This window comes from Desmodus rotundus, chromosome 7 (genome assembly GCF_022682495.2).
Source record: "Desmodus rotundus isolate HL8 chromosome 7, HLdesRot8A.1, whole genome shotgun sequence".
Lineage (NCBI taxonomy): Eukaryota > Metazoa > Chordata > Mammalia > Chiroptera > Phyllostomidae > Desmodus > Desmodus rotundus.
In genome coordinates this window covers 128,153,844-128,181,599 of record NC_071393.1, presented here as the reverse complement: position 1 = coordinate 128,181,599, position 27,756 = coordinate 128,153,844, and the positions used below count along the sequence as shown (strand labels likewise).

General features: G+C 55.9%; 1 protein-coding gene across 5 annotated transcripts in view; it reads left to right on the top strand.

Moving 5' to 3' along the window:
* The window catches only part of GPR68 (G protein-coupled receptor 68), a 29,083-nt gene extending 2,618 nt beyond the window's left edge, over window positions 1–26,465 (top strand). For 2 of the 5 annotated variants that reach the window (XM_045202025.3, XM_045202026.3), the window contains exons 2-3: window positions 8,044–8,201; window positions 23,337–26,465. In XM_045202025.3, coding sequence (XP_045057960.2) covers window positions 23,465–24,553 — 1,089 coding nt within the window. In that variant the 5' untranslated portion in view covers window positions 8,044–8,201; window positions 23,337–23,464 and the 3' untranslated portion in view covers window positions 24,554–26,465. Of the gene's footprint in view, window positions 1–6,810; window positions 7,199–8,043; window positions 8,202–15,497; window positions 15,793–23,336 lie in introns of those variants that run through there. The other 3 variants (XM_045202027.3, XM_024568132.4, XM_045202030.3) reach the window with 3 other exon arrangements.
* Window positions 26,466–27,756: the final 1,291 nt, after the last annotated feature.

Genomic DNA, 27,756 nt, shown 5'->3' with positions numbered 1-27,756 from the left:
AGCCCCGCCCCCTCACTCATGGTTCTATCACACTTAAGTTCACTTACGTTTAAGAGGCAATTGCGTTCCACTCCCAGAAGTGGCAACTCAGTGCCCCCTGCCACAAAAGATAATTAAACAAAAACAAACAAAACATAGAACATCAAGCAGTGTTATTAAATGAAAATTAACACCTGTTACAACGGGAGATTAGCAAGAATTAAAGTGGTGCTCAAAACCGACTAGCATCCAACTGAGATGTTCTCCTTAGTGTAGTAAGAAGGATTAAGAAGAAATTGGACTGGGAATAACAGGTATTTGGCTAAACTATCAGCACCTGCTGAGTGCAGAGTACCACCAGAGCCCAAAGCAATAGAGAACAAAGCTTCAGTTTATCCTGAATCAGCTGAAGGGTCACTTCCTCCAGGAAGCCCACCCAGATGTGCCTCCCTTAACAAGCTGTACTCCTGCTGTCACACTTGTGGTGTTTTATTGTAATGGCATATTGGCTTCCATCCCAGAGTGTAAGCTCTGTAAGAGCGCCACCAGGTCTGTCTCACTCAATTCACCATCCAGGTCCCCACCCTCAGGGCCTGGAACCAGGCACTGGGTGGGCAGATGAATGAATGATGAATGTATAGCTGGGCTGAGCTCCTGGACTTGACCCCACTGGGCCCCTTCCCACAGAGCCTTTCCTTCCTCTTCTTCCTCCTCCTCCTCCTGGTCCAAACTCCATACCCACCATCCTTCAAGGCCCTGCCAAGGGTCCAGCTCCTCCAGGAGGCCTTTCGTCAGCCAATCGAGCTAGCCCTGAGCTCTCCTGCCCCGAACAGTCCATCTCTGGCCTGCAGCCAGGGGACGTTCAGTTCCACGGCCGGTGTGTTCCTTCACCTCACAGGGCAAGCAGTGTGGGTGGCACAACCATGGCTCCATCCCTGCTGTGGGGTGACTCACCGTGGTTCTTCCTTCAAGGATGCAGCCGTGTTGGGTCTTGGCAGCTGTACGAGTTCCTTTTGGTTGTTGTAACAAATTCCCGTAAACTTGGTGGCTTAAAACAATACAAATTTATGCCCTGGCTGGGTGGCTCAGTTGGTTGGAGCATCGTCCCATACGCCAAAGGTTGCAGGTTCCATTACCAGCCAGGGCTCCTATAGAAGGCAACAGATTTCTCACATCAGTGTCTCTCTCCCTCTCTCCCCTCTCCCCCTCCTTTCCACTCTCTAAAATCAGTTAAGTATAGGGTTAAAAAACCACAAGTTTATTATCTTATAACTCTGGAGGCCAGAAGTGGGTCTTGGGGTGTTGGCACAGCTGAATCTTTTATGGAGGCTCAAGGAGAGAAACCATCGCCTTCCCAGCTTCTAGAGTCTGCCTGCCTTTCTTGGCTTGTGGCCAACCCCCGTCTTCAAAGCTAACAGCGTCTGGTTGCCGCGTTCCCACCCTGCATCCCTCTAATGCTCTCACTTTCAGCCTTGTGATCACTGGGCCTGTCTGCATAATTCAGGATAATCTCCTTAATTTATCACATCTGCAAAGTCCCTTTTGCCATCTAAGGCAACATATTCACAAGTGCAGGTTAGGATGCATGGACATCTTTGAGGGGGTCCATTACTCTGTCTATCACAATAGTTGTCACAATAGCTGTCCCCAGTAGTCGTAGGGCACCGATCGCTGGTGGTACATTAACAACAGCTGGTATCCACTGAGCACCCACTTGGGGCCAGGACCTGCTGTGAGCTCACTACCCAGCACCCTAGGCGGCAGGGCCCTGCTGCCCTCCTTACGTTACAGGCAGGGCACTGAGACGTGAGGTAGGTTGGCAGATGGCAGAGCTGGGATGTGAACCTGGGCGGTCTGGGGTCCGAGGCTATGCCACCTTTCCAGCACCATTACCACCCCCAAGGCACTAGCTCACAGCCCGGGAGCAGGCCGGGCAAGGCCTGAGCCCAGCACACGGGGAATTCCGCAGCATTTCTGGACGACGCCCGTCTAGGTTACAAACTTTGCCAGGCCATCCGACCACCCACCCCTGTGAGAGGCACCCACGTTGATCCAGGGAAACCACTCCAGGCAGGCGTGTCTGGAAGAGTTCCTGGGTGCTGAGCACCACTCAGTCCACCTCTGTCCTCCACCAGCATCCACACACCAAAGTAGCAGGAGCCCCTCAGGAGGCAAACTTAACAGCACATTGCGGAAAGTAAACCCCACTCCCCGGCTCGCCATCACACAAGGCTGTGTACCGGAGCCAGGGGAGCCCACGCAAGCCTTCCACAGGCCTGGGGTGAGGGGGCTACCCCAGCATTTGTTGAGCACTCCCTACAGTAGTGCTAGAGGTTTTTCTTAATACTCATTCACTCACTGAATACTGTAAGATAATGTTATTCCCAATTTCACGGATAAGGAAACTAGGGCACAGAGAGGTCATGTAAGTTTCCAAAGTCACACAGCCAGTGTAAAGAGCCGGGATTCCATCCATTCTCCATAAGCAGGAGAACCAAGGCAGAGGCTGGTCAAGGCTGGCTGAGCAGCCCCAGCCTGGGCCCCGCCACCCAGCTTTGGTCGGCCAAGCCCCCTTTTGTACCTTCCCAGCCCAACCTGCTCCCTTGGCACCTCCAAGGCTGTGCTCCTGGTTTCTGTGTCAACCCGCTTTCCTGAGAGCACCTCTACGTTTCATTCTTACACTGATCTTCCTTATTAACCTCATATTATTTTTTTAAAGGTTTTATTTATTATTTATTTTTAGAGAGAGGGGAAGGGAGGGAGAAAGGGAGAGAAACATTGATGTGCAAGAGATACATTGATTGGCTGTCTCTAGCATGCCCCCAACTGGGGGCCTGGCCTGCAACCCAGGTATGTGTCCTAACCGGGAACCGAACCAGTGACCTCTAGGTTTGTAGGCCAGCGTCCAATCCACTGAGCCACACCAGCCTGGGCCATTATTAACCCCATTTGAAAGAAGAAGAAACTGAGGCTCAGGATGGGCTGCATAACTTGCCAGAGCTCTAACAACCAGAAAGCAGCAGATTTGGGACTCGAAGCCAGACATTCAGATGTCATCTCCTCTCCCAACTGCCTCAGCCTGAGCAAGCCCAGCCTGAAGGCCTCCTCCAGGAGTCTGTAGAGCAGCCAGGGAGGCGACACGGATTCCCCAACTCTCCAGGTGTGTGTGCTCACGCTGTACCTGGGCTTCAGCTGCCCCTCCACCAGCCCTGGAATTTCCTGCCTTCCCGTCCTCATTAGTCACGTCTTATCTGAGAGCAGTGGATTGTCTGTGCCAGAGCGGAAACATTGCCCCGTTAATCAGGCCGCTCCTCTGATTAATCAGCTCAGGCCCAAACCTGCTGGAGTGTGGTTGATGCCAGAAAAAAAATGTGGTCAGAAAAAAACCTTCTTACTGCCTGAAACTGGCCTGGGAGGTGCTTGACTCCAGGGCGAGTATTTCTCAGAAGAAAAGTGTGCACCTGAACAAGGACCAGGAAGCTCCCAGGCAGGAAGCACGGGGCAGTCTGCAGGCGGAGGCCCAGGGCTGTGCGAGGACAGCGATGAGCTGGCACCAGAGCCGAGTGAGGAAGTAGGACTCATTCAGCTTTTTGGGGGATAAAGAGGGATTTCCTCTGAGGCTGGCCAGCTGTGCTAATTGGAAGACTGAACTGGGAAATCAGTAATTTTTGTGTTTTGGTAGAGCATCTGTGTGCCCTCTAAAATATGCACGTGTGGTCTCCATTGGAGTGTGCAGGAAGTGGCAGGGCCACTTCCGCAGCAGGTGGGGTCTTGGCGGAGAGCAAGAGGCACAGTCAAGCAGGGTGACACAGAGGAGAGGTTAACACAGGGGTGGTGTTGAAGGTGTCGATACAGTTAAAGGAAGCAGCCCGAACAGCATGGTACCCTGGGACTAGCTGGCGCTTGGAGGAGCTGTTACCATCCCAGGCCTGGGGGAAGGAGTGGGGAGGGCAGTGCAGGAGAGGGACTGTGACAGGAGCTGTCGACTTCAGTGACGGGTGGCAGCCAACCTGAAGCCACCCTGGCAAATGGATAAATATTCCCTCGACCCCTCTCCCCTCCATCCTCCAATCCCAGTGAGCACTTCCCATTGGCCAAGCCCAACAGAAGCCAGATGGAAAGGGGGCCGGGCGACAGGGTCAATAGAATAGGATGGGGAAGGGCAAAGAGTGCGTCTGGACAAGCACTTTGAAAGTCCTCGCACATGCCGGCCGGGACAGCAACCTCTCTCACCACCCCCAGTGGCTGGCGAGAGCACCTGCCATGTGCCTCCCTGGGCTCAACACTGGGAAATGCAGATGCCGCGGACCAAACCCCACGAAAGGCTGGAAAAGAACAAATGACATCAATGCCACTCACACTGTGGATGGAGAAATTCTGACCACATCTCTGGAGCCTGGCCCAACGTAGCAAATGATTTTTGTGGTCAAGAAAGACAGTTATTAGTGCCACGTCTCAAATCAGCATTCCATGAACACAGGCCATCATTTAGCATTCTCTAGGTCCAGGAAGGTTCTGGAAAACAATCTGTGCTTCATTCTAACTTAGTGAGCTGTGTGCTGTTTATAAGGCCAGTGCCTGGTTTTGCTTGCGAAACAACACATTCTGCTGCCCCTGCCAAGGACCGGGCATCTTGACTCGAAGAAACACAGCAAGGACATGAATCTCTGTTTGTCCGAATCTCACATTTTCTTTGGGAAGCCGTGGCGAGGGGTGTCAGGCCTGTCGTCCACAGGCCAGTTCTGGATCTTTAAGTAGCTGGCATAAGCACCATGCTCTTCCGTGTCCGAAAAGCAAAGTGTGAATGAAAACGGAGCTTGTTTTAATGGAAGAGGGTGGAGACTGTGAAAGTTCCAGATATGTTTGGACGTCTGTATAAACAGAGACTGGGCTACCGAAAGACAGGCAGGGCCCTGGCTGGGCGGCTTGGTTGGTTGGAGCAACTAAAAAGTTGCAGGTTTGATTCCTGGTCAGGGCACATACCTAGGTTGTGGGTTCAGTCCCCAGTTGGGGTGCGTACGGGAGGCAACTGATCCATGTTTCTCTCTCTCTCTCTCTCAAATCAATAAATATATTCTCAGGTGAGGATTGAAAAGATGAGAGAGAGAGGCAGGGAGACAGGGCCACCAAGTGCTGCCTACAGTGTCCCTCTCCCCTGGGCTGTGTAATGTGGCCACCCTGGTAAGACTCACTTTGTAACAAACGTTCTACAAGGCAGGCACTGTACCCCTGAGTCAGAATTCTGGATCTCGCAACCGATGATGATGGGCTTTCGAACGCCAGCCCTCTTTCCTGGGGGGATGGGAGGAGCAGGGCAGGGTCGCTGCAAGTGGCAGCTTCACAGTCGGGACTCTGCTCAGCCCTGGCTCAGGTGCTCAGGACCGAGCGGCCTGAGACCATCCACTGACCTCAGTTTCCTGATCTGTGAAGGTGAGACAAGAAAACTACCTGTTGGGGTGAAAAGAGATTACTCATAAGCACTAAGGACACGTAAACATTCAACAGGTAAGTGCTGTATAAGAGAGTATTCGGAGTGGACAATAATAACAGCTAACATGTACTGAGTCCTAATATGTGCTGGGTGTTGAGATCTCAGCCCCCCTTTGGAGCCATGTTCCCATTTCATACACGAGGCACCCGGCACAGAGAGGTTTAGGGGCTTGTCCCAGGTCACCCTACTGTAGGTAGCGGAGGTGGGATTCAAACCCAGGCACTCTGGCTTTCAAAGCCAAACTCTTAACAACTACTTTGCGTTTAGAAATCTTTAAGAAGCACATGTGCTTTTTTTATGGCATGAGCAGTTAGTCCAGAACACTTTATTTGTGAATATTTTGCAAGAAGGAGAAATTTCAAAATGAGAACCAGCAGAAGAGGCTGAGCCAGCCCCAGAGAAGAGCCTGCTGGGAGGCTGCTAGGCATGTGCCCAGCAGAAAAAGCTAAGTGCCCTGCCTCCCCCATCCATCCGCTCCCTCTGCCTCCCCTGCTGGGCTATCTTCTGCCTTCTTGTCCACTGTCCGTTTCCTTCCAGAGACCCGCCTAGGGACCCAGGCAGAAAGTGTGGACCTTTGAGCTGCCCAGAGGGGCTAGCAGAAAGCGAGGCAAAGATCTCTGTCTTTACCCCCGCTCCCCGGCCCACATTCCAGCTGCCCTCCATCCCCGACCCCTGCCAATCTGTCCTGACAACCAACCGCACAAGTTTCTGCAGTGTCCTGCAGCGACCAGTCCCAGACACTCACTTCACAAACGGGAATGGGGCACCCGGCTCTGCGCCAGGCACAGGCTGGGCATGAAGAGCATGCAGAGAGACAGCTGCGGGACAATGACCTCAGTGGGCAGTGCAAACAATGCTGGGAAGGGAGGTAAGAGAGCAGCAAGGAGGCTCAGCACAAATTGCCGTGGGCCAAACACAAAGGCTCGAGAGGGGAAGTGACTTTCTGGGCTTAAAACTGGGGCAGGAGTTCAGGCGGTCTTATGAGCCAAGAGGAACACAAGAGTATATGCAGACGTGAAAGAGCAGGAGGTGCTGAGGATACCGCTCAGGGTGGCTTAAGATAGGGTGCAGGTGGTGGTGATGGCTGTGGACTCACCTGCCTGGGTTTGAATCTGTGTTTCTACTTATCACCTGTGTGACTCTGGGCACGTTCTTTGACCTCTCCGCGCCTCATTCCCCCAGGTGAACCATGGGAATAACAGTAGTATCTACCTCACAGAGTGGCGAGGATCAAATGAGCTCATGCATTTGAATGCTTAGAACAGCGCCTGGCACAGAGCGCTCACAAACTGGGAGTTGTGAACATTGTTATTGTTATCTGTGAGCTGGTGGGGCAAAGTGTCGCTCAGGCCTGCCTGCGGAGTTCTCAACAAAACCAGCAGGAGGTCCTGTCCTCTGTGCTGTCCCTGGCCACCTCTGCAGGAGGCACACTGGGGCCTTGGGAGGCACCAGGGATCCAGGAGGCAGCAAACTGCCTCCTACCGAGGTGCACAGAGGTGGAGAGGGCCTGAGCAGCAAGGGAACACTGCCTTACTGAGTGGCTACGGATGTACTGAGGCTGAAGACACGGAGAAAAGACTGCTTCATGTATTCCTCCCCCAGCTTGGTACCTGGGGCTCTGGATGTGGCTAGAGAAGGACCCTCTGGTTCCTTTGCAGCCAGGCCCAGTCTGAGCCCACGCTGGCAGCTCCAGAGCCTGTCCCGGGAGCAGGATGGTAGTTGGGGGCGGTAAGTGCTGTAGCTCCAGGACAGGTCTGCACCAGCGGGGTTTTTCCGGCCGGCGCCTAGCCCGTGGCCTGTGGTCAGTGTGAAAGGCGGGGCTCAGAACGGCAAAGCTGGGTGCGCTGGCCGGGGGTGTGGGGGGCGGCGGATGCCGGGAACAACGAGGCCGCGTGGTCCAAGGAGCGGTAAGGCCAGGGCGGAAACGGACCGCTAAGCAGCCCAGGTCACCCCTCACCCCGCCAGTAGCAAAAGATGAAGTGCCCTCCTCGCTTGCTGTGCCGGCCATAAGAGGGGACGCGGGCGACGAGCGGGGTGACTTCGGCTGGCCCCTCGCCGCACAGGTGTGTCTCCCCGAAGCCAATCCTCTTCCTCTTATCTCGGTCTCCGGCCAGGGCGCAGCAGGCGGGGGAAGCTGCGTGCGAGCGGCAGCCAGCTCTACGCCTTCCGCCGCTGGGCCCCGAGAGCGCGCGGTGAGAGCGCGGGCCCGGGGCCCCCCACGTGAGCGCGCGCGCGGGCCAGGTGCAGGAGCGTGCGCACGGGCGTGTGCGCGAGCCGAGCGGTGGCGGCCCAGTGCGGGCGCGCGGGGAGGGGGCCCGGCGGGTGCGTGGCGAAGGCGGGCAGACGCGGCAGCGCCGGTGCGTCCCTGTCCCTCTTCCGGAGGGGTGTGTGAGCTGTAGTTGTCGCCTGGTTTAGCAGCCACCCCCTCGGCTGGCTCCGTGGCCACCTGGTAATTACTTCCAAAAAATACATACATATAATAAGACAGCTAACCTTTCACTGCCCAGAGCTGCGTGGCACAGGTGACCCGAACATATTCTTCCCGGCCCTCAAATCCGTGCGTTCCCTCTTAGGACCAGAGCAGCTCGGCCGGGAAGGGCCCAGATTTCGGAGACTCCAACGAGCGCCTCTGCAGCGGAGGGAGGACAGAGCTGGCCTGTGATTGGCCGCAGGAGCGCCGGGTGGGCTCGCTGGTTGGCAGACCCCCTGGCCAGCCATCGTGTGGACCCAGGTAATCCTCAAGCCGGAGAACGGTGATGCTGCGTCGAAATGGCGCGGGAAAGCTCGTTGGTTTTTTAGAGGTGGGCAGAGGAGAAACTTGGAGTCAGTGGCTTTGGGCCGGTCTCTTGCTGGGGCTGGGCCCCCGCCAAATGGAGATAAATTCTAGCCATGGCCACCTCACACAGGGGGGTGTGAGAACAAAACGGATGTGAGGACAAAACATGTGAGAATGGTTGGAACTACACAAATTTTGAGATGATATGGTCATGCTTTGCTTAACACTGTCCCCCTTCAGTTTCCAAAACAAGGCAGGAGGGAAAAGAACTGAGTTGAACAGAGGAAGCATGGCTGGAGCAATGCGCCTGCGTTAGACTCCATGGGTGCAGAACCACAGGGCTGGGGCCAAAGCTTGGCTCTTCCACTTATTAGAGCTTTCAACTTGAGATGATCCCCTACTCTCGTTTTAAGCTTCAGTGTCACCTTCTGTGACAGGCACGATAGTAGAGCCTGCTTCCTAGGGTGGTTAGGAGTCCATGCAGATAAAGGTCTTGCCCTGAAAGCCTAGCAGTGCCCCCTAAAGGTTATAGCTGTGAGTGTTCTTGGTATTCCCAGTATGTGGTGCCCTTCTGGGTACCATGCACTCTGTAGGGAGAGAAACAGTGGAAAACAGGTTTCAGCCTTCCTAGCTGGCTGGTCTCAAACAAGATACCTTACCTCTCTGGGTATCTCATGGGGAAAACGAAGATTATTATACCCACCTTGCCAAGTTACTATAAAAATTAAAATCATCTAACCTTATGAATGAGTACAACCCGTAAGTCCTTCAGTGATTTTGGAGGAAAGCAATACTTATGTTCCAGTTATCCATTGCTACAGAACAAACCACGTCAGAAGATAGTGGCTTAAAATAACAGCGCTCACCTATTTTGTTCATGAATCTGTGACTTGGGCAGGGTTGGGAGGGACGACTTAACTCTGCTCCTTGCAACATCCGCTTGGACGGCCCTGCTGGGGCGGGAGGGTCTTCTTCCAAGATCATACATGCGACACGTCAGTCGATCCTGGCTTCAGCTGGGGCTGTTAGCCAGGGTCTCGGTTCCTCTCAGTGTGGGCCACTCTAAGAGGCCACTTGGGCTTCCTCCCAGTGGGACCCCTAGGTTTTAAGAGCAACATCCCAAGAGATAGGAGGTGGGAGCTGCCAGTCTCTTCAGAGCTGGACTCAGAAGCTGGCGCAGTGTGGCTTCCACTTTATTCTCCACTTTGTCATAGAGCCCACCTAGATTCAAGGGGAGGGGACTTCGCACCCACCTCTGAATGAAAAGAGCATCAAAGGATTTCCAACCATCTCGAATCTACTGAAATTTCCCTTTTGCTTCCCCCCGCCCCCGTGGGTGCCATGGTAACAAATTACATCATCTTTGCTAGAAAACCAGCCGAGATATAAGTATCCCTGCTTGGGGCCTTATCACAGAGCCCGCCACTCAGGATCAGTTTCTTTGGGCCTTGCAAAGCAGAGGGTGCAGGCACCTGGCATGGTGGCTTCTCTTGTGTCTGTCTCCCTCAACCCTGAGGCTTCAGTCCCCAGCTCTGTCAAACCCAGGCCTTTAAAACGAGAGAAAGAAGCCAGGGAGAGGGTAATGTGGATCCAGAAAGCTGTATTTTAGCAGGTGGCCCCGGCTGAGTGTATCGAGCATCTCTGCAGCTCTTAGGTCCCTGAGGAAGTCAGTTTGTTTCTCAAGAGGACCGCTGCCTGGGTGTTTGGAGTGCCTGTTCTCATACATTAGCAGGTCATTAATTGACAGGTTGGAACACTCAGGGATGGGAAGGCAGGCCGGTGAGGGCAGCAGGCCTATAGTCACCATGGCAACCTTCAGGCCTATGATTTGCGCTGCGCTTCCGGCATTGGAGCAGGAAGGGTGCCCCAAGCTCCTTGAACCTCCTCAGACAGACCACAGACTCTCCGGAGAGAAACCAAAGTTTCTCTTTTAGCAGTAGGCTTCCATTGTAATGCCTTTTCACACAGAGCTACCCACCCACACGCTCAGAGTCAAAACCAACCAACCCTCTTCCTGTGGCCTCCTCCCATATCCTGACTGTCTCCCCAAGTTCGTTAGCTCCTAATTTCAGTGTCAGCCACACTGGCCTTCCAGGTGGGCTGCAGAAGTAAATGGAGTTCAGGGTCATGGATTCATTCCGACATTCAGCCCATTTGTGTTGTGCATTTATTTTGGCAGAGAGCTGTTCTCCCTGGCAGAGAACAAAACAGGTCCACCTGCTTCTTCAGGATGGAGCTTGCTGTGTACAGGGAAAGATGGGCATTAACAAGTAATTTTACAGATTCCCATGCATTGCATTGGCAATGGTTAAAATACAATATATCTGACCCTGGCCCATGTGGCTCACTTGGTCAGAGTGTCGTCCCATAGTCAAAAGGTTGCAGGTTCGATTCCCAGTCAGGGCACATGCCTGGATTGAGGGTTCAATCCCGAGTCCGAGCGTGTTATGATCCTCAGTCTGGGAGTGTGTGAGAGGCAGCTGATGAATGCTTCTCTCTCCCATCGATGTTTCTCTCTCTCCCTTTCTCCCTTCCTCTCTCTCTCGAAGCAATGAAAAAATGTCCTCAGGTGAGGATTGTGTGTATGTGTGTATATATAGTCTGTCCAGAAGGTGTCCAGTCATATAAATGAAAAATAGAGACTTTACTGAAGAAGATACAGGATACAAGACACATTGTACATAGGACAGTGACACGTGGGTTCCCTTCAAAGTAGGCACCTTGGGACCTCACACAGTTCTCCCAGTCACCATCGGCTGCCCCATCATATTTTCCTGAATCTCATCAATGGTCTGAAATCTCTTCCCTTTCAAACATGATTTTAGTTTTGGAAAAATCCAGGAGTTGCAGGGTACCAAATCTGGGCTTTGTGGGGGGGAAGGGGGGCTGAGTCACCTGTGTGATTTGATGTTTCACAAAAAAACTCTGCAGGAGACGTGGTGCATGAGTGGGCATGTTGGCTGTCATGATGAAGCTGCCAATCACCAGTTGCCCATAGCTGCAGCCTTCTGAATCATCCAAATAGTTTCCGTGGAGGAATATTCAAGATTAATGCAAAATTGGATGAATATTCATTGCCCTATTTGCTCAGTCATTTTGAATGTGACGACCACACAGTACTCATGCTCACTCAGCAACATCTACTGCTGAGTGGTGTACAGTGAAGTCATCATTGTTCATGTGTGTGCATTCCAGTCCACTCTCCTTGGCTGCCACGTTACATTGATGTTGCGCAAACCATTCTCGTCATGTTAACAATGGCTGGACTTTTTCTGGACAGGCTATATATACATATTTACACACATATATATCTTAAAACACAATTAATTTGGACCTTGACTTGAATCCCAGCTCTGCCACTTACCGGGTGGGCCCAGTAAAAAAGTGGAAGCCGGGGGCAGGACGTCTAGAGTTATAGGAGGTGTGACCATAGGAGCAAAGGGCAGAGCAAAGCGATGTGAGAGGGACTGATCTGTTGCTGACTTTGAAGACAAAGGGCCACAAGCAGAGGAATGCTGGACGTCTTTAGAAGCTAGGACAGGCATGGAAGTCCACTTCCCCATCAACTGTCCAGAAGGAACGCAGCCCCGCTGACACAGATTTTAGCCCAGGGGCCTGCGTCGGACTTTTGACCACGAGGCTGTGAGAGGAGAAATCTGTGTTGTCTGAAGCTGCTGGGTTTGGGTGGTTTGTTCCAGCAGCAACAGGAAGCTGATAAAACACCCAGGAGCCCTGTCTCTGAAGTCAGACAGCTCTGCTGTTCGCAGCCCTGCCACCTGGGGCAGGTTGCTGGTGCTGTCCGAGTCGTCTTGCCTATAATGCAGACAGCCCTGCCTCATGGGGTTGATGCACAGGTGAGAACAGGAGACGTTTGGAAAGCACGCAGCACAGCACCGGGTAGCAAGCACATGCTCCCAAAATGGCAAGGACTGTGCTCCTCGGTCCTTAGTTGCTCCCGCCTGTTCTCTAACCGCAACAGGGCCACAGTGCCAGGCGCTTCGGGAGGCTCTCTGCTGGCCCTTTCAGCCGTCCTTAATTCACACCTGGCCACTTCTGAACGTGCAACAATGCGGCTCCTTGTATCAGCTCCTCCGATGTAAGTGCACGTGCTGAAGTGTAAGGCCCAGGGAAGGTCAAGGTCAGCCTCAGGACACAAGTCAGCTGAGGTCCCTGCACACAAGTAGCAGATGGCTCATCATAGACACCCCTTGTGCTTGTCAGAGCTCTCGAGGATCCCCCTAGGCCTTCGCCCTGACCAGCTCCAAATCAGCGGAGTGGCTGTGGGGAATAAGGCCACGCGTCACAACAGGCATCTTGCCCAGTTGGCCGGCCCACCACCCTTCACCTCTTCTAGGGAGAGGCAGACTGTGGGGTGGACCGTGTAGCCTGAGGGAGCGGTGCTGTCACCACCACCACCACCATCCTCATCATCACTGCACCCTCACTCGCACTTCCCGAGGACCTACTAAGTGCCAGGCACTTGTTAGAGCTCATCTTTCTGACTCCTGCAGACGTCCTCTGGTTATCTCGGAGTGCGATTTCTCAAGACCACGTAGCCTGACACTGGCAGCCCAGGGACTTGACCTCTGCAGTCATGCCTGGAGCCTCTGCTTTTAACCCCCAACCCGTGGGCACAGGGTTGCTGCCAGGTGCTGGGGCCTTGCGTGGTGCCACCAGCTCAGGGCAGACTCCAGAGTCCTCCCTGTGAGGACACCAGGCCTTGTGGCCTGGGACCCTATTGCCCTCAAAGTAGCCTGTAGAACATTCCAGAAAATCCCACCAGCATTTCAGAGTGCAGATCCCTGGAGAAGATGTTTGGGGGGCGGCAGCAAATAGGGACACCCAGGGTTCGGGCAAGCCTTCTGCTTTGTCGTCGCAGAGGTGTCTGCTGTGCTTCATAACCGCTGTCCCTGGGGCTGAGAGAGAGGTGGGGAAATGAGCTCAGGGGGTGGGCCCGGCCCAGTGTATGCCCTTCTGTCTTCCCAGGAGGGAAGGTGTACAGAGGTGGGCCTGGAAGCCCCTCGGGGCCGCCACACCCTGCAGGGCTGGAACATTCTCACCTGTTACTAAGGGCCCTTGTCTGCTCAGCAGCACCTCCAAGGTTCTGGCACTTTGGACTTAAGGAGAGAAGTTTAAACGGGGGAGGTGGGCCAGGGGGCTTCTCTTGAGGCTACGTTTTTATTACAAACTCACTACTTTTACTTAGGTGCAGGTTTACTCAGAGAGGTTTGGGGGAGTCAAGGATCCGGGTCTCTAGGTCACCACAGACCACTGTCTGATGCTTGTGTCACCTCAGTTTCTCGTCCTCCCGTCCTGTTTCACATCAAAGACAAGGCCCAGCACCAAAGTCAAACACAGCTTGGGCTGCTCTTTCTCTTACTGAGTGGGCATTTCACGGAGGACGTGGGCCCGGCCCCTCTGAGACAGACACCCCCCTCGCAGATGAGGTGGTGCCTACTGTTGGCAGAGGGGGCTGGACAGCCTGGGGCAGCGTGGGAGTCTTGGTGGGGGGAGGAGAGGACTTGATGTCCTCGGTGTTTCTTCCAGGTACAGACAGTGAGGGTAGAGATGGCCTGTGTGTGCGTGCCTGTGTGGTCGGCTGCCCTGTAGAGAGAGCCAGGGCACTCTCCTTGGCCGCTGTGTACTGGGGGGAGCCAGGCATTCACCAGGAAGTCAACCTTTCACTCCTAATCCACTGTCCTTTTGTGTGACTGCGGGGAAAGCCAGCCACTTCCACACTCAGAAACAGCGCCTGTGTCTCTGTGAACACCACGGCACTGCAAGGCACAGCCTTTTGCCGTAACTAACACAGGAGACCACTGAAAAGGGCCAGGCCTCGCAGAGGGGGATTTTGCCTGAGACCCCCATCGATACAGCCCCCGACAGGACTAGAGCAACTTGCTCCCTGGAGAAGACAAGTCTCGCAGACCATGAAACAGAGCGGGAGCATGCACATCCTCCGTGACCCCCACCCCCATGCATGGTAGATGTTGGCTCCCTGGTTCTAGTGACACACTCTATGAGCAGCTCACAAGGAGGGAGGGGATCCTGCCAAAACAGTGTGGGTCCTGACACCGGCAGCCGGTGTTTACAATCCCAGCTGTTTACAATCCCAGCTCCATCCTTAGCTGTGAGACCCTGACTGAGAGCCTTTGCCTGGCTGGGCCTGGGTTTCCCCCCTACCTGGATGGTGAAGAGTCTGGGCTAGGGAAGCTCCAGGGGCCCCATCCACCCTGCTGTGCTGACAGTTTAGTAAATGCTCCCAAGAGCCAGAATACCCATGATGCCAGAGCCCTGTGCTTGCTCTCCACGCGGGGCCACGCTGTGGAAAATCACTGATTCTGCCTTACCCGTGGCCCAAAGCCCTCCCCTGAGGCCCTGGCTCCGCTGGTCTGCAGGACAGGATCCAGCCCCCTGCAACACGTACATCAGCACTTCTGCACTTGGCTGCCCGCTAGCACCGTCCAGGGAGCTCTGAAAGACCCGGGTGCTGCCAGCGCATCTCCAGGAAGTGTGGTTTCATTCATCTAGGGTGGGGCCTGGCATCGGTGTTATTTTTATAAGCTCCCCGGGTTTTTTCTAAGGCACCTGGGACCCACTGACCCAGATGTTGGTTGCTGGTGGCTGGAGGGTGATAGCCTGGGGGTGGGAGTGGAAACAGCCAGCTTGACCCTGTCCCTGCCTGTTGTCCTGTTGTTCTCACTGGGGTCTGCAGTGCAGTCAAGTTACCTGAGCATCAGCCTGTCTGAGCGGCTCAAGTGAGGGCCCCTGGTGCCAGGGTTCAGCTGCCTGTGACTCCTGTCCAAGGATCCTGTAGGTGCTCAGAGGGGTTTGATGGGTAGGGTTAGGGCACCCCACTTCTCCTGCATGCCCCCCAGTTCCCAAGGTCCCCTGTGCCTACTTTAGGCTTTAACATTCCCCAGGAGGTTGCTCCCTGCACCTCGGGTGTGTGGGAAGCAGACCGGGGATGGTGGAGGGAGCAGACCTGCTGCCCTGGTCCTACAGCTGCCTGGCAGGCGGGCGAGTGTTGCTGGGCTGCCGCCAGCCTGACACTGGATCGGACTGACAGTTCACATGATTCTGCCTCAGCCCGGGAACGGGCAGCCTCCAGCTGGGGTTTTCTAGACGGAGCTGGGAGGCGCGGTCTGCGGAAGATCGCTGGCGGGGGAGTGTGGGTCCTGACCAGGGGTTTGCCAGCTGGGCATGGTGCTTTTCAGCTCCTCCCTCAGGCCTCCCGGGAGCCACTGGAGGAAGCGAGCTGTTTGAGGTTTGAGGGCAGAGCTCAGGAGTGAAGCAGAGCCAGAGAGGACCCGGGATTCCCTCTGGGACAACTCCCCTTCGCTGCAGCTGTCTGCCTGCTCCTCACTGGCTCACAAACTGTTGCCATCCTGGGTTCTGGAGGCTGAGCAGGTGAGGGTCAGCTGGGCTGTTTCCAGACAGGATCATGGCCCATTAGAGGGCCAGGAAATCAGTTCAGTAGCTCATGACCTGCCTTCAGTAAAACAAAACAGGATAGCCATGATCGGAGCGCGTCGCAGACGGTAGGGTAAGTATTGCTTTGGGGAAGTTTGTTTCTGGGTGCATGCATGTGTGTGTAGAATGTGTGTGCCGGCTCACAATGTCAAGTGCATTTCTTGCTGTGGTTTGTGGCCAAAAGAGCTTAAAGGCAGTGAGTTGGTGCCTCCTTGCCTGGATTCTGGATTCAGACCCCCCTGGCTCACTGTGTGAACTTGACCAACTGCATTAGCCTCTCTGGGTGGGCTCTGTGAAACGGGTTGGCAGTGCCAGCCCCACCTGAGTCACAGTGACTTCATGAGCCCAGATGGAATTGAACTTGGAAACAGTTACCAGGCCTTGAGACATGAAATTCTGTCTTCTTGGTTTTGGTGGAGCAAGTCTACCTGGGGGAACGACAGGGACTAAGGAGAAATGCTCCCTCGTTTCTACCCCCCCCTCAAGGGGAGGTATCCACAGCCTCTGAAACACACCCGTTTAGGAAACGGAACTACCCTGTTGAGAGAGTGTGGCAGTCTGACCAGATAAAGGAAGAAAAGCTGGGACTGCAGGAAACTCCCTGTTCTGTGGGCTCCCTCGGGCAGCGCTCCGGGCCCGTGAGTAATCGTCTGTGCGTTGGTGTGCGCCCTGCCCCGTGGGAGAGCCGGTGAAGGATTAGATCACTGTCTGTGTCCCCGCCACACGCCAGCACGGGCACCTCCTCCTGGCTGGGAACACGTGAAGGTTCTTACCTTGCATCAAAGGGGCCCTTCCTTCCTTTCAGGGCTTAAGTTCCCTTGGTCATTAAAGTCCTCGGAGACACCTCTGTGCCAATGAGCATTTGTCTAAAGACTTGCCTTTGGGTGTTGGGCTGCCTGTGTATCCTGTTTCTGAGCTCAGTGGTAAAGTGTCTGAAGTAGGTGCAGTGGCTCCTTGTTTGGTTCTTTACCCTCCTCCAACCCCCCGCACTTGGGGAACCATGACTGGACGCCCTGGGTTTCTTCAGTGGGTGCTGAGGAAATGGTTGGCCGGCCAGAGCACCCTCCAGGTGCAGAGGGCTGGCCTGGGACTAAGCCTGGTGGCCCTCGTGGTGGCATCTGTAAGGACTGGAGCCTGGTGAAGCCTGGAGGTGGAGGGTGGCTGCTTAGGACGATCATGACAGAGAGAGAGCGTGGCATAGGGCAAGTGTGGGCCGGTCTGAGTTCAGAACCTGGCCAAGCACACTGTACTGGTGGGGTCTGGACAGGTCGGTCCGTCTCTCTCTGAGCCTCGGTTTCGTTTCCTTGTCTGTAAGGGGCCCAGTGAGAGTGGGGCTGAAAGAGCCGTGTGTGGCCCGTGGCCCGTGGCCTGTGGAAGACTCTCGGCGGATAGGGCTCGGCTCTCCCACCCCTCCTCCATCTGCGCATTTACAGAATACTTCTGCCTCATCCACTGTGTCTTTTGATTTCTGAGGAGCAAGATTCCTAGGGGGACGAGGTAGACAAGGGCCACTCTTGGCAAGGTGTAGTTTCTACCTGGGGTGTCTGTCCTCGGGGACTGGTGGCAGGGAGGGCTGGCTGTGACAAGGCCTTGTCGGATGAGCGGGACCCTCTGAGCAGCTCAGGCAGCTCGAGCAGGAGGCTACAGTGATTCCTCCTTGTCCCTTTTCTGTTTCTATTAATGAAACCTCCACTGTCCCAGGCCCAACCTCAACCCTCCCCACTCAGCCATCTGATAATCTACCAACCCATCCATCCATCTAGCTACCCACTAACCCATCCATCTATCCCATCACCCAGGTACCCATGTACCCATCACCCATCCTGCTGTTCCCATACCCACCCACTTAGCCATTCACATCCACCCACCTACTCATCCACCTACCCACTGTTTGCCCCCATCTATCCATCTACCCCTCATCCATTTATCTGCCCACCCCCCCATCTCTTCCCCCATCCATCCATCTAACCCACCACTTTTGAAGCTTATCAGGACTGAGCACTGAGGCCCATCTCAGATTTGTCCCTGACTCTTCCCTGCCACCCTCCTAATTAGTGGTTAGTTACTGCAGCTTCTTCTGGTCAGCTCGAGGGCCACGCCCTCCGCATACCTAGCTCCAGTCACGCCAAGGTACTTTCAGTTCCCCGACAGAGCCCGCTCTCTCTCTCTCTCCCTCTCCTGGATTTGATCTGTCACACGCATTGCTTCCACAGGCAGAAGCTCCTGCTGCTCGGGCAGCCCTTCCCCCTTCTCCTGGCCTGAGCATGACTTGCTGCTCAGGAAGGCTTTTCTGGCTGGGTCGGGTCCCTTCTGCTGACCTCCCTTAAGTCCCGTGCCCTCCCTGGGTGCTGGTTGGCTTTTCCTCTCCCCTCTCCCATGAGACTGAAAGCAACTTGAGCTGTACTAGGAGCCAGTCCAGTGCAATGCCTTCTGTGTTAGAGAGAATCCATAAGGATTTGTTGTGTGAATGAACAAGTGAATGGGGGAGCTGGTGGATGGATGGATACATGGGTGGATGGATGGACAGACAGACGGACCAACGAACAGACTGGTGGATGGTTGGAAAACCATTAAAGGGTTTGGAGCAGGAGTGATTTGGTTCGACTTGTGTCTCTGAAGATGGCTTTTTGGTGGCGAGAGATAGACAGGGAATCCGATAGGAGGCCATGGCATGGATTCTGGAGAGGAAGTCTCGACCAAGCCAATCTGGGGTGCTGGTGAGGGAGCTGAAGAGGAGGAGGTGGATGTGGGAAATGTTTAGGAGTAGGAAATGGCAGAGCCAGATAATTAAATGGATGCTGTAGATGAAGATGAGGGAAGAAGCTGAAGGCCAGCCATCCAGCTTGAGTGACCGGGCAGTCAGCAGACTGGTGGAGGAAAGGACAGAGGCAGGGTAGGCGTCACTGAGCATGTCCTGCATGGCGACAGGAAGCTGCTTATGTCGACCTTCCCCCCGGGGAGGGTGGTGAGGTCTGGGAGTGCTGAGAGTGTTGACAGGGCAGAGCTCCCGGAGGATCCATGGTCCCACAGAGAGCATGTGTGGAGGGGAAGAACAAGCCAGCGGTTAATGTGAGCAGGGGCTGACCAGTGAGGCCCCTCCGTCCGCTGCATGGAGCGGCGGTCGCTTGTGTGCGTGGTGTTTCCGTCTCACGAGACTGCAGGCTCCCTGAGGGTGGGAGCCGCGCTGCCGTGCACACTGCAGATGTGCGGCAGAAGGGCGCTGAACGGCACCCAGAGGTGCTGGGCTGTCGGGCAAGCCAGTCCCTCCCTTTGGGCCTCAGTGTCCTGGTCCCTGAAGAGGGGGAGATAGCTAGGCTGTTGCGAAGACCGGGCAGGAGCGCAGATGTGAAGCACCCTGGGAACTGTAAGAGACTTTGCAGACGTGGAGCGAAGTCTGGTCCTGGGCTCTGAGATACAGCACCCGCCCCTCTGTTAGGAAAACCCGAGTCGGGCTGTCGGTCTCCCAAGAGCTGCGTCTCGGTTCTGACCACAAGATTCTGTTGGGTCTTAAGTTCCCATTGTAGCCACCTGTGCTCCCCAGCCTGGAACTCAGGCGGGACACTTGACCAGGAGCAAACCCTAGACCTTCTAGACCTTTTGAGTCCCTTGCTACTCCAGGGCTCACGGGCCCACAGCTCCAGCATCAGTGGGGAGCTTGCGGCAAATTCTCCAGCCCCATCTCAGACCCACTGAGTCAGAAACTCCGGAGGTGGGGCTCTGTAATCTGTTGTGACAAATCTACCGGGTGACTCAGCTGCACCCAAGGTCAAGAAGCACTGTCTAGAATGTCCAACCCTCTTTTTGCTCCAAAGCGAATGCAGGAGGTACTTTAAGCACAGTAAGTGCTGCCGCTTTGCCCTGCGGGCCTGGCTATTTGTTACTTTGGTTGCCGGGCTTCGCTTATTTTTGGCCCAGGAAAGTGGAAGCCCCAGGCCTGTGCCCCAGGCCACCCCACATGGGTAAACACTCACATTGGTAAACAGCAGCTCGTGGGCCGGGGACTCCCAAGGGATTCTTAGGACCTGACGGGACATGTTTTCACTGTGACTCTGTTTGCCCTGTTTTATTGACGTGTGAGGGCCTGTGCTTATGAATGAATGTCATCTTCCTGCTGGTGGCTTGTGTCTGCACTGTGGAGGCCCTGAGGTCCAGCTGGGTGGCCCTGGGCTGCTATCGACTTCCTCATAGATAAGCCAGGTGAACCATTTGGTCCCACAGGTGTGGGCGTGGGATTCACGGACCGGAGAGCTGGCCAGAGGAGGACAGGTAGGGCCGGCCAGCTCCTGACTGACAGGGCTGTGGGAGGAGCCGAGGGGTCACAGGTCTCAGCTGCCCCTTGTCCCCGTTTCTCACCATCAAAACATGGCAGCAATGCAAAAACACAAAAAACAAGAAAACCCCGTGCTTGGTGGGTGGGAATGTAAAATGGTGCAGCCACAGTGGAAAACAGAAAGACAGTTCCTCAAAAAATTAAAAATAGAACTACCCTCTGACCCAGCAATTCCATTTCTGGGTACGTACCACTGACCCCAAAGAAGCCCTGAAAGCAAGCACTCAATCAGATGGTTTGCGTGCCCATGTCCACAGCAGTGCTCTTCGCAGCAGCCGGAAGGGAGATGCCGTCCAAATGCTCACTGACGAGTGAGTGGAAGAACAAAACGCAGATATACATGTAGGGAAATAGCATGCAGCCTTACAAAGGAAGGAAATCAGACACGTTACAGCGAGGACCAGCACAAGGACACTGTGCTGAGTTAAATAAGCCGACAAATACTGTGTGACCCCACTTGTCTGAGGGACCTAGAGGAGTCATATGCCTAGAGACAGGAGGTAGGACGGTGGGTGCTGGGGGCAGGTGGGAGTGGGAGTCCGTGTGGAGTGGGGACAGAGTCTCTCAGGTGGGGAAGGTGAAGAGCTCTGGGGATGGGCGGCGGGTGGTCACTGTTGTCCTTCAGTGTGAATGTCCTTAAGGCCAGAGAACTGTACACTCAAAAACGTGGTAAATGTCATGTCATGTACATTTCACCACAATTAAAAACGACGACAGGAAGCAGCCCCTCCACCACCATCGCTGAAACCACAGGCCTGTGTCCTGGAGAGGATGGGGGGTGGGCCTGACTGGGGGTCCTCGTTTTCTGGGGACTGAGGGGTAGGGGTGAGTCTCAGGTGGGGACGGGAGGTGGCAGGGAGGCGGGACGTGGATCAAGGAGACCTGGATTCTAACACCAGCGCCTCCTTCCTCAGGCTGGCTTCGGCAAGTCACCTCCCCCACTTCTCTGGGGACCTCGGTTTCCTCACCTGTAAGATGGGGAGGTGGCATTTACTTGTTCGTCCAGAAGGATTCATGAGTGCATGTGGTAGGCCAGGCACTGTGCAAGGGGCACGAGGCCTCTGCCCTGGTGGAATTTACATTCTCATGGAGGAGACGGGTCGTCCACAAGCAGACAGGGAAATGCAGAGGAAAACCTCAGATACCAACGGGTGCTCCGTGGAGCAATCCAGGCGGATGGTGGGACAGTGGCGGGGGAGGGGCTGCTTCAAGCAGGGTGGACAGGAAAGGGCCTCACAAGGGGAGGGGGTGACGTTTAAGCCGAGATCTGGCAGCAAAGGAGCCAGCCCTGAGGGGAGGTGGAGGCTGGGTGAGGCAGGCAGCAGCAGGTGCACAGGCCAGCAGCGGGGCTGGGTGACCGGTGGCACGGGAAGGTGGCCCACGTGGCCGGCGTGTGGTGGTGGTGGTGGGCGAGTCCCATCACGTTGGGCCTTGTATGCCCCGTGAGGAATGTGGGTTCTGTCACAGGTGTGGTAAGAAGCCATCTCAGTGGGTTGTAAGCAAGGAATAGGAGGGTCTGGTCTGCGTCCTGGGCATTGCATGGGTGACAGGGCACGTGTGGGGAGCTGGGGCAGGGGCGGGCTTGGGTGCGAGGAGGACCACGGGGAGTCCAGGTAAGAAGGGGCAGCTCTGGACCAGACCTGTCTCTCGTGCATTTTAGAGATACGATGAAAGCTGCAAGCCCTTTCCCCGGGGAAAAGAACGCACATGCTTGTGTAAGCACGAGCATTGGATTTCAGGGGAACCCCTCAAGTCCATCCTCCATGAACCCCAGGCAGGGAATGGCTGGATTGACGTCCCTGAGCCCCTTCCCAGTACTGCACCCACTTCCCACTGTGCCCTGGCTCAGGGGGCCACTGGGCGGGGCAGGGGCCGCTACAGAGCCCGCAGGAGGGTGGCTGTGGGGGGATGGGCCCGGTCAGCAGGTAGTGAGACGTGGGCCCTGAGTGCTGAGGGGCTCCGCATCTGGTGGGAGAGAACCAGCTTGACTATGGTTAAGGGCGGGCACAGGGTGGCCGATCTGCTGCTACTGCCGAGCTGCCTCACTCAGACCCCACCCATTCCGCATTTGCAGCCGGGTTGTGGACCACGCGTTCTCGGGGCGGGGGGTGGAAGTATGTTCTTGGACGGGGTGAAAAACCTTCGATATTATAATGATTTGCCATCCCCCCAAAGGGCATGGTACATGAACAGATACTCAGTATACCTGAGGTATTAAAATTTCACGGAGAGGAGGTGGGGTGGGTGGGGGAAAATGTCTAAAAAGGCTCTTTGAGAAGATAATTGGAGGGGGGGAAGTTGAAAGAAATCTTGATTTAGACCCAGCCACATTTTTCACCGGAACAGGAAGTGTTAATTCAGTAGAGAAGCTCAGGCCTCTGACTCTGATGTATTAATGTATAGAAGAGGCTCACAACCAAAAATCGTGTTCTGTCTTGGTCAGAGGTGTTTGTGTCGACAGCCACCTCTTTGCTAAGTTCTCAACAGTGTGACCTTTTCACTAATGTGAGTGGGAGAGATGACTGCTTCTCACTCCACCTCTTTGCCGCCAGAAAAGCAGTGCCGGCATTTTGACATCCGTCCCCTTCCGTGGCCCTGATACTGGCCCTGGGGGCAGTCGGTTTTATCCCTGGTTTACAGAGGAGGAATCTGAGGCTCAGAGAGGGTAACTGGCTGGCACAGCCTGTAAGCAGCTGACCGTGGCCTGGTGCTCATGGCTGTCGCTGCCTGGTCCTGCGTTGTCCCCCTCTGCTGGGTCCCCGAGCTCCATGGAAGAGAGGAGGGTTAGCACCTGCTGAGAAACACCCAGGAAATCCAGGCAGTGCCCGAGGGAAGCTCGGCCCTTGTTTCCGGCTGGGGCACTGTGGGATGTGGGCAAGGCTGGGCCTCTTCCGCGCTGGGTGGAGAGGCTCCAGGAGGGGCTATGGCCTCGGTGTGACCTGGTACGTTCCTGTGAGCAAGGGGGGACATGGCGCTTGTTGTTGTGGCAGACAGTGGCTGGGCCCTCCCTGTCGCACCTGATCTTTACCTTCAGCTTTCCTTGGAGAGCTGGGCTCAGCAGGGGCTGTGTTCACAGGGCCAGGAATATAAACAAGGGGCAGGAAGCCAGGGAAGGCAGATGGGGAGACCTAAGCCACATTCCGAGGTTGTAGTCGAGTTGGAGCTGGTTGGCTGAGCCATCCTCTGAATTAAGTGAGGCCCACAGAACAGCGCCTGGCACATAGTGGGTGCTTTATAAATGTTAGCTCCTGTTACTCTAAGCCAAGTTTCCCACCTTTGGCTTTCAGAGGCTCACTCACCACCAAGGGGGCCCAGCCTCTGGCCCAGCTTAAACCACATCCTGTGAACAGCATGGCGGCAGAGAGACGGGCCCATCCCCTGCGCCCATGAGCAGGGAGCCCCTTCCGGCCCAAAGATGGGGAACATCACAGAAAACAGCTCCTCAATGAACTGCACGATTGACCACACCATCCACCAGACGCTGGCCCCAGTGGTCTACGTCACCGTGCTGGTGGTGGGCTTCCCAGCCAACTGCCTGTCTCTCTACTTCGGCTACCTGCAGATCAAGGCCCGGAACGAGCTGGGCGTGTACCTGTGCAACCTGACGGTGGCCGACCTCCTCTACATCTGCTCGCTGCCCTTCTGGCTGCAGTACGTGCTGCAACACGACAACTGGTTGTACAACGACCTGTCCTGCCAGGTGTGCGGCATCCTCCTCTACGAGAACATCTACATCAGCGTGGGCTTCCTCTGCTGCATCTCCATCGACCGCTACCTGGCCGTGGCCCACCCCTTCCGCTTCCACCAGTTCCGCACCCTGAAGGCGGCCGTCGGCGTCAGCGTGGTCATCTGGGCCAAGGAGCTGCTGGCCAGTGTCTACTTCCTCCTGCACAAGGAGGTGGTGGAGGACGGGAACCAGCACCGGGTCTGCTTCGAGCACTACCCGCTGGAGCCATGGCAACGTGGCATCAACTACTACCGCTTCCTGGTCGGCTTCCTCTTCCCCCTCTGCCTGCTGCTGGCCGCCTACCGGGGCATCCTGCGGGCCGTGCACCGCAGCCACGGCACGCAGAAGAGCCGCAAGGACCAGATCCAGCGGCTGGTGCTCAGCACCATGGTCATCTTCCTTGTCTGCTTCCTGCCCTACCACGTGCTGCTGCTCGTGCGCAGCCTCTGGGAGTCCAGCTGCCCGTTCGCCAAGGGCATCTTCAACACCTACCACTTCTCCCTGCTCCTCACCAGCTTCAACTGCGTGGCCGACCCGGTGCTGTACTGCTTCGTCAGCGAGACCACCCACCGGGACCTGGCCCGCCTCTGTGCGGCCTGCCGGGCCTTCCTCACCTGCTCCAGGACCAGCGGGCCCAGGGAGGCCTACCCACTGGGTGCCCCTGAGGCCTCCACAGGGAAAAATGAGGAGCCCGAGTTGTTACGGAAGCTCCACTCGACCTTCCAGACCCCTAACTCACCTGGAGGGGCAGGGTCCCCCACAGCCAGGCTGGCCTAACCGGAATCCCCCATGTGTGGGGTGAGTGAGGCCGGAGCTTGCTGGCCGGCTGTCCCCTGCTTTCTGCTGGAGGGAACGATGGGCCGGGGTCACTGAACCCTGGGCCTGAGCTGCAGCAAGGCCTCTCTGGTGCCAGGGGGCCTGCTGGAGCTTGCTGAGCCAGCCGGGGTGAGCCCCCTCAGCTCAGGGGTGTCTTCCGTTGCAGCTGGGCCGCTGGCGGGAGGAAGACAGTGAACTGTCAGCTCCAGAAGGTTTGCAAAGGGAAGCTGGTGTGGGGGGTGCAGAGTGTGAGGGGTGCTAGGAGGTGGAGGTGGGTACCTGGGTGTGCACCTCCAAGGGCCTTCCAGTGTCACTGTTATCGCAGATGACACCTGCCCAGACGTGCAGGTGGCGCACTGGTGTTTTCTGAGGAGGTGACACAGAGCTGTGTGGTCATCATCAACCATGGAGCCCCCCCACCCCCAGAAGGATTGGAAGGGAGAGGCGGGGCCAGGAGGCTGGATGGGAGGAGGAGTGTGGGGAGGCATGTGGGGCGCTGGGGGGAGTGTTGGGCAGAGGGGAGACCCTGGACACAATTTCACAGGGAGAGCTGAGCAGTCTCCCCAAGCTCTAGGGCTGATGGAAAGCCGGTCTCAGGGCTCCCAGGGCTCCCTGGGACGATGCCTGTGACCCTTTAAAAAGTCATCTCAGAAGCACAGGTGTCAGGACAGGGGCCCCAGGCCATGTGTGCGGGCGAGCTCCCCACACGGACTCCTGACCAGGGTCTGTCTCCACCTGCCGGGAGCACCAGACCCCAGAGCCTGGGAGTGTGTGTGCATGTTCCCGTGTTTAAAGTGCCAGGGTCTCCATGACAGCTGCGTGCCGAGACCCTGAGATGCCAGGGTTACGGGACCACTGGCAGTGTCCCCCAACCCCGCCAGCCTCTGCCTCCACCCCCTGCCACACCCACAGAGGAGCACAACATTCTCCCCGAGTTCTCAGATGCAGCAAAACATAAAATAGAGACGTGTTCTCTGGCACCTCTTAGCCCAAAGCTCCCCGACAGCTTAAACAGCCCCTGTACAAAGGGAGGAGGGGCCCTGGGCTCACCTTGCCCCCTTGTTCTCCCACACTGCACCTCTGCCAGATGGTGCACCCACCTGGAGAGGGGTAGCGGCTCGTGGGCTGCGTGGAGCCCAGGGGCACTGACTGCCATCTTCTGTCCTGGCCCGGAAGACTGGGCACTGGCTCAGCTCTCCTGCAGCTTGGTGCCGGCCATGGTGAGCCCCTCCCTGAGGGTTGTACCGAGGACCAGAAGAGCTTATTGCTGCCCAGGGACCTGCCCACCTTCACTGACATGCCAGCCCTCCAGACGTCCTGGTTGATGACCTGGGGCCAGCTCCCACCTCCCTGGAGTCTGAGTCCCTCACAGACAAGGAGCTGGGTGGGCTCAAGTCTGGGGCAGGACCAGGGATGGGGAGATAGCTGGCATCAGTAGAATGATTCTGGAATCTGCTAAGGGGAGGGCCAGTAGAACATTGCCAATCTTTCTTCCCCTCCCTGCATCCTGCCCATCAGGGATGCCTAAAGGCAGAGAGCCCAGGCTGGGTTGCCCCGAAGTGGGGTACCAGGGCTACACTTGGCTTTGACTGGGCAGCGCCTGCCTCAGCTCCTTATGGCGGGTCTCCCGTGATCTGAGGAGGTTCTCTCCCCCTTCCCGGAGGAGGAAGTGGCCAGGTCTGAAGGTGGCTGAAGTGGCCACACAACCAAGAACCCCCCACCCCGCCCCGCCCAGCCCAGTGGGGCAGCGGCACCGGTAGAGTGCTCCATGCCTCCTCCCCCCAAACGTCCCTCTGGTTTGACCTTAAACACCGGTGTTCCCACCGGGTGGGACTGGAGGAGCTGAGGGTGGCTCCGCTGCCTGTCAAGAGATGTATTTGCATATTGTCCTTTTATGCCAACTATGTGTGTGTTGGACTGCGCAGTGGATTTGTGTAGCAAACTTGAGTCTGCAAATAAAGTACCCAGCCGCAGCTGCTGTGTGCTGTGCATCCTTTTGGGGAAGGAGGGTCTTCTAACACCAGGGGGATCTAGAGGGTCCCTGAAACACCCAACAGAGTCAGGAAGGTCGAGGGATTGACCTTCTCACAGAAAACTCAAACAGAGCAGTTAGGTTTGCCCACGATCACCCAGCAGTGTCCACGGGGATGGAGCTCCCGAGCAAAGTACATCTTCTCTTCTTCCTCCTGCGATTCTTAAAGTGTCTCCAGCTCTTCAGCGCTTGCTGCAAACCCATTCTGGGTCTTAACTTGGACATCTCCCCTTTGGGGACAGAGCCCAGCCCTGTGGTTTGGAGAACATCACTCCTTCTGTCCTCAGACACATGTCCCCTCCTACGACCCCGAGAACTCCTGCCCATAGTGAGGGAGAGCTTGATCAGACCATCCCTCCCTCCCTAGGGAAGGTCAGTGAGGCAGAAAGTCGAGCCACAGCCACCTCCGGGGGCGGTCCTCACGGCGCAGCTTCGGTCTGGGGAGGTCACATCTGCTGACCAGGCTGGAGCATCTCAATAACGGCAGGCTGCATGTTTATGACTGCGGATTAACTGCATCTTATTAAAATGTAAATTTGGTTGTAGTCACTTAATGCCTCTCTGGGTCAGATTCCTGGAGTCCTGAAGTGTTTGGAGGAGTTAATCCCTCTTCCAAACAGACTGAGGACATGACTGGGGTTTAAGACTCTTCTCTCGTGAGAGAACGGGGGAGGCAGGGGTCCATCTGGTTTGGACGGAAGGCGGCGGAAGCCATTAGATTGCGGTCTAATTCCCCAGTGTTGCTTAGCAAGATGAGGCTCACCTTCCTGTTTATACACAGTGGCCTGTGGGTCGGCCAGAAAGGGTGGGAGGAATTTTCAGCACAGAGTACGCCCCCATCTGCTGCTCTCCTCCGACTGGTGCAGCCACGGGAGGACCAGAATCTGGCCCTCTTGGGTCGGTGCTTTTCAGAAGAAAACTGCTTTTTGCAGCTGGCGATCACTAGGCTCCAGGAATTCATCTGGCAGGACGGCGGTCTTTGGTGACAATTCCCTGGGGTCACAGCGGTGCCCTGTGCTCTGGGGAAATGGTAGGATTTCAAGCCCATTTGCTTTAATTCAACACCTCAGAAGGGCACTCTGAGATCAGATATTGGGTATCGGTGCTGGTTTGTACTGTAAAAGTCGTGAGA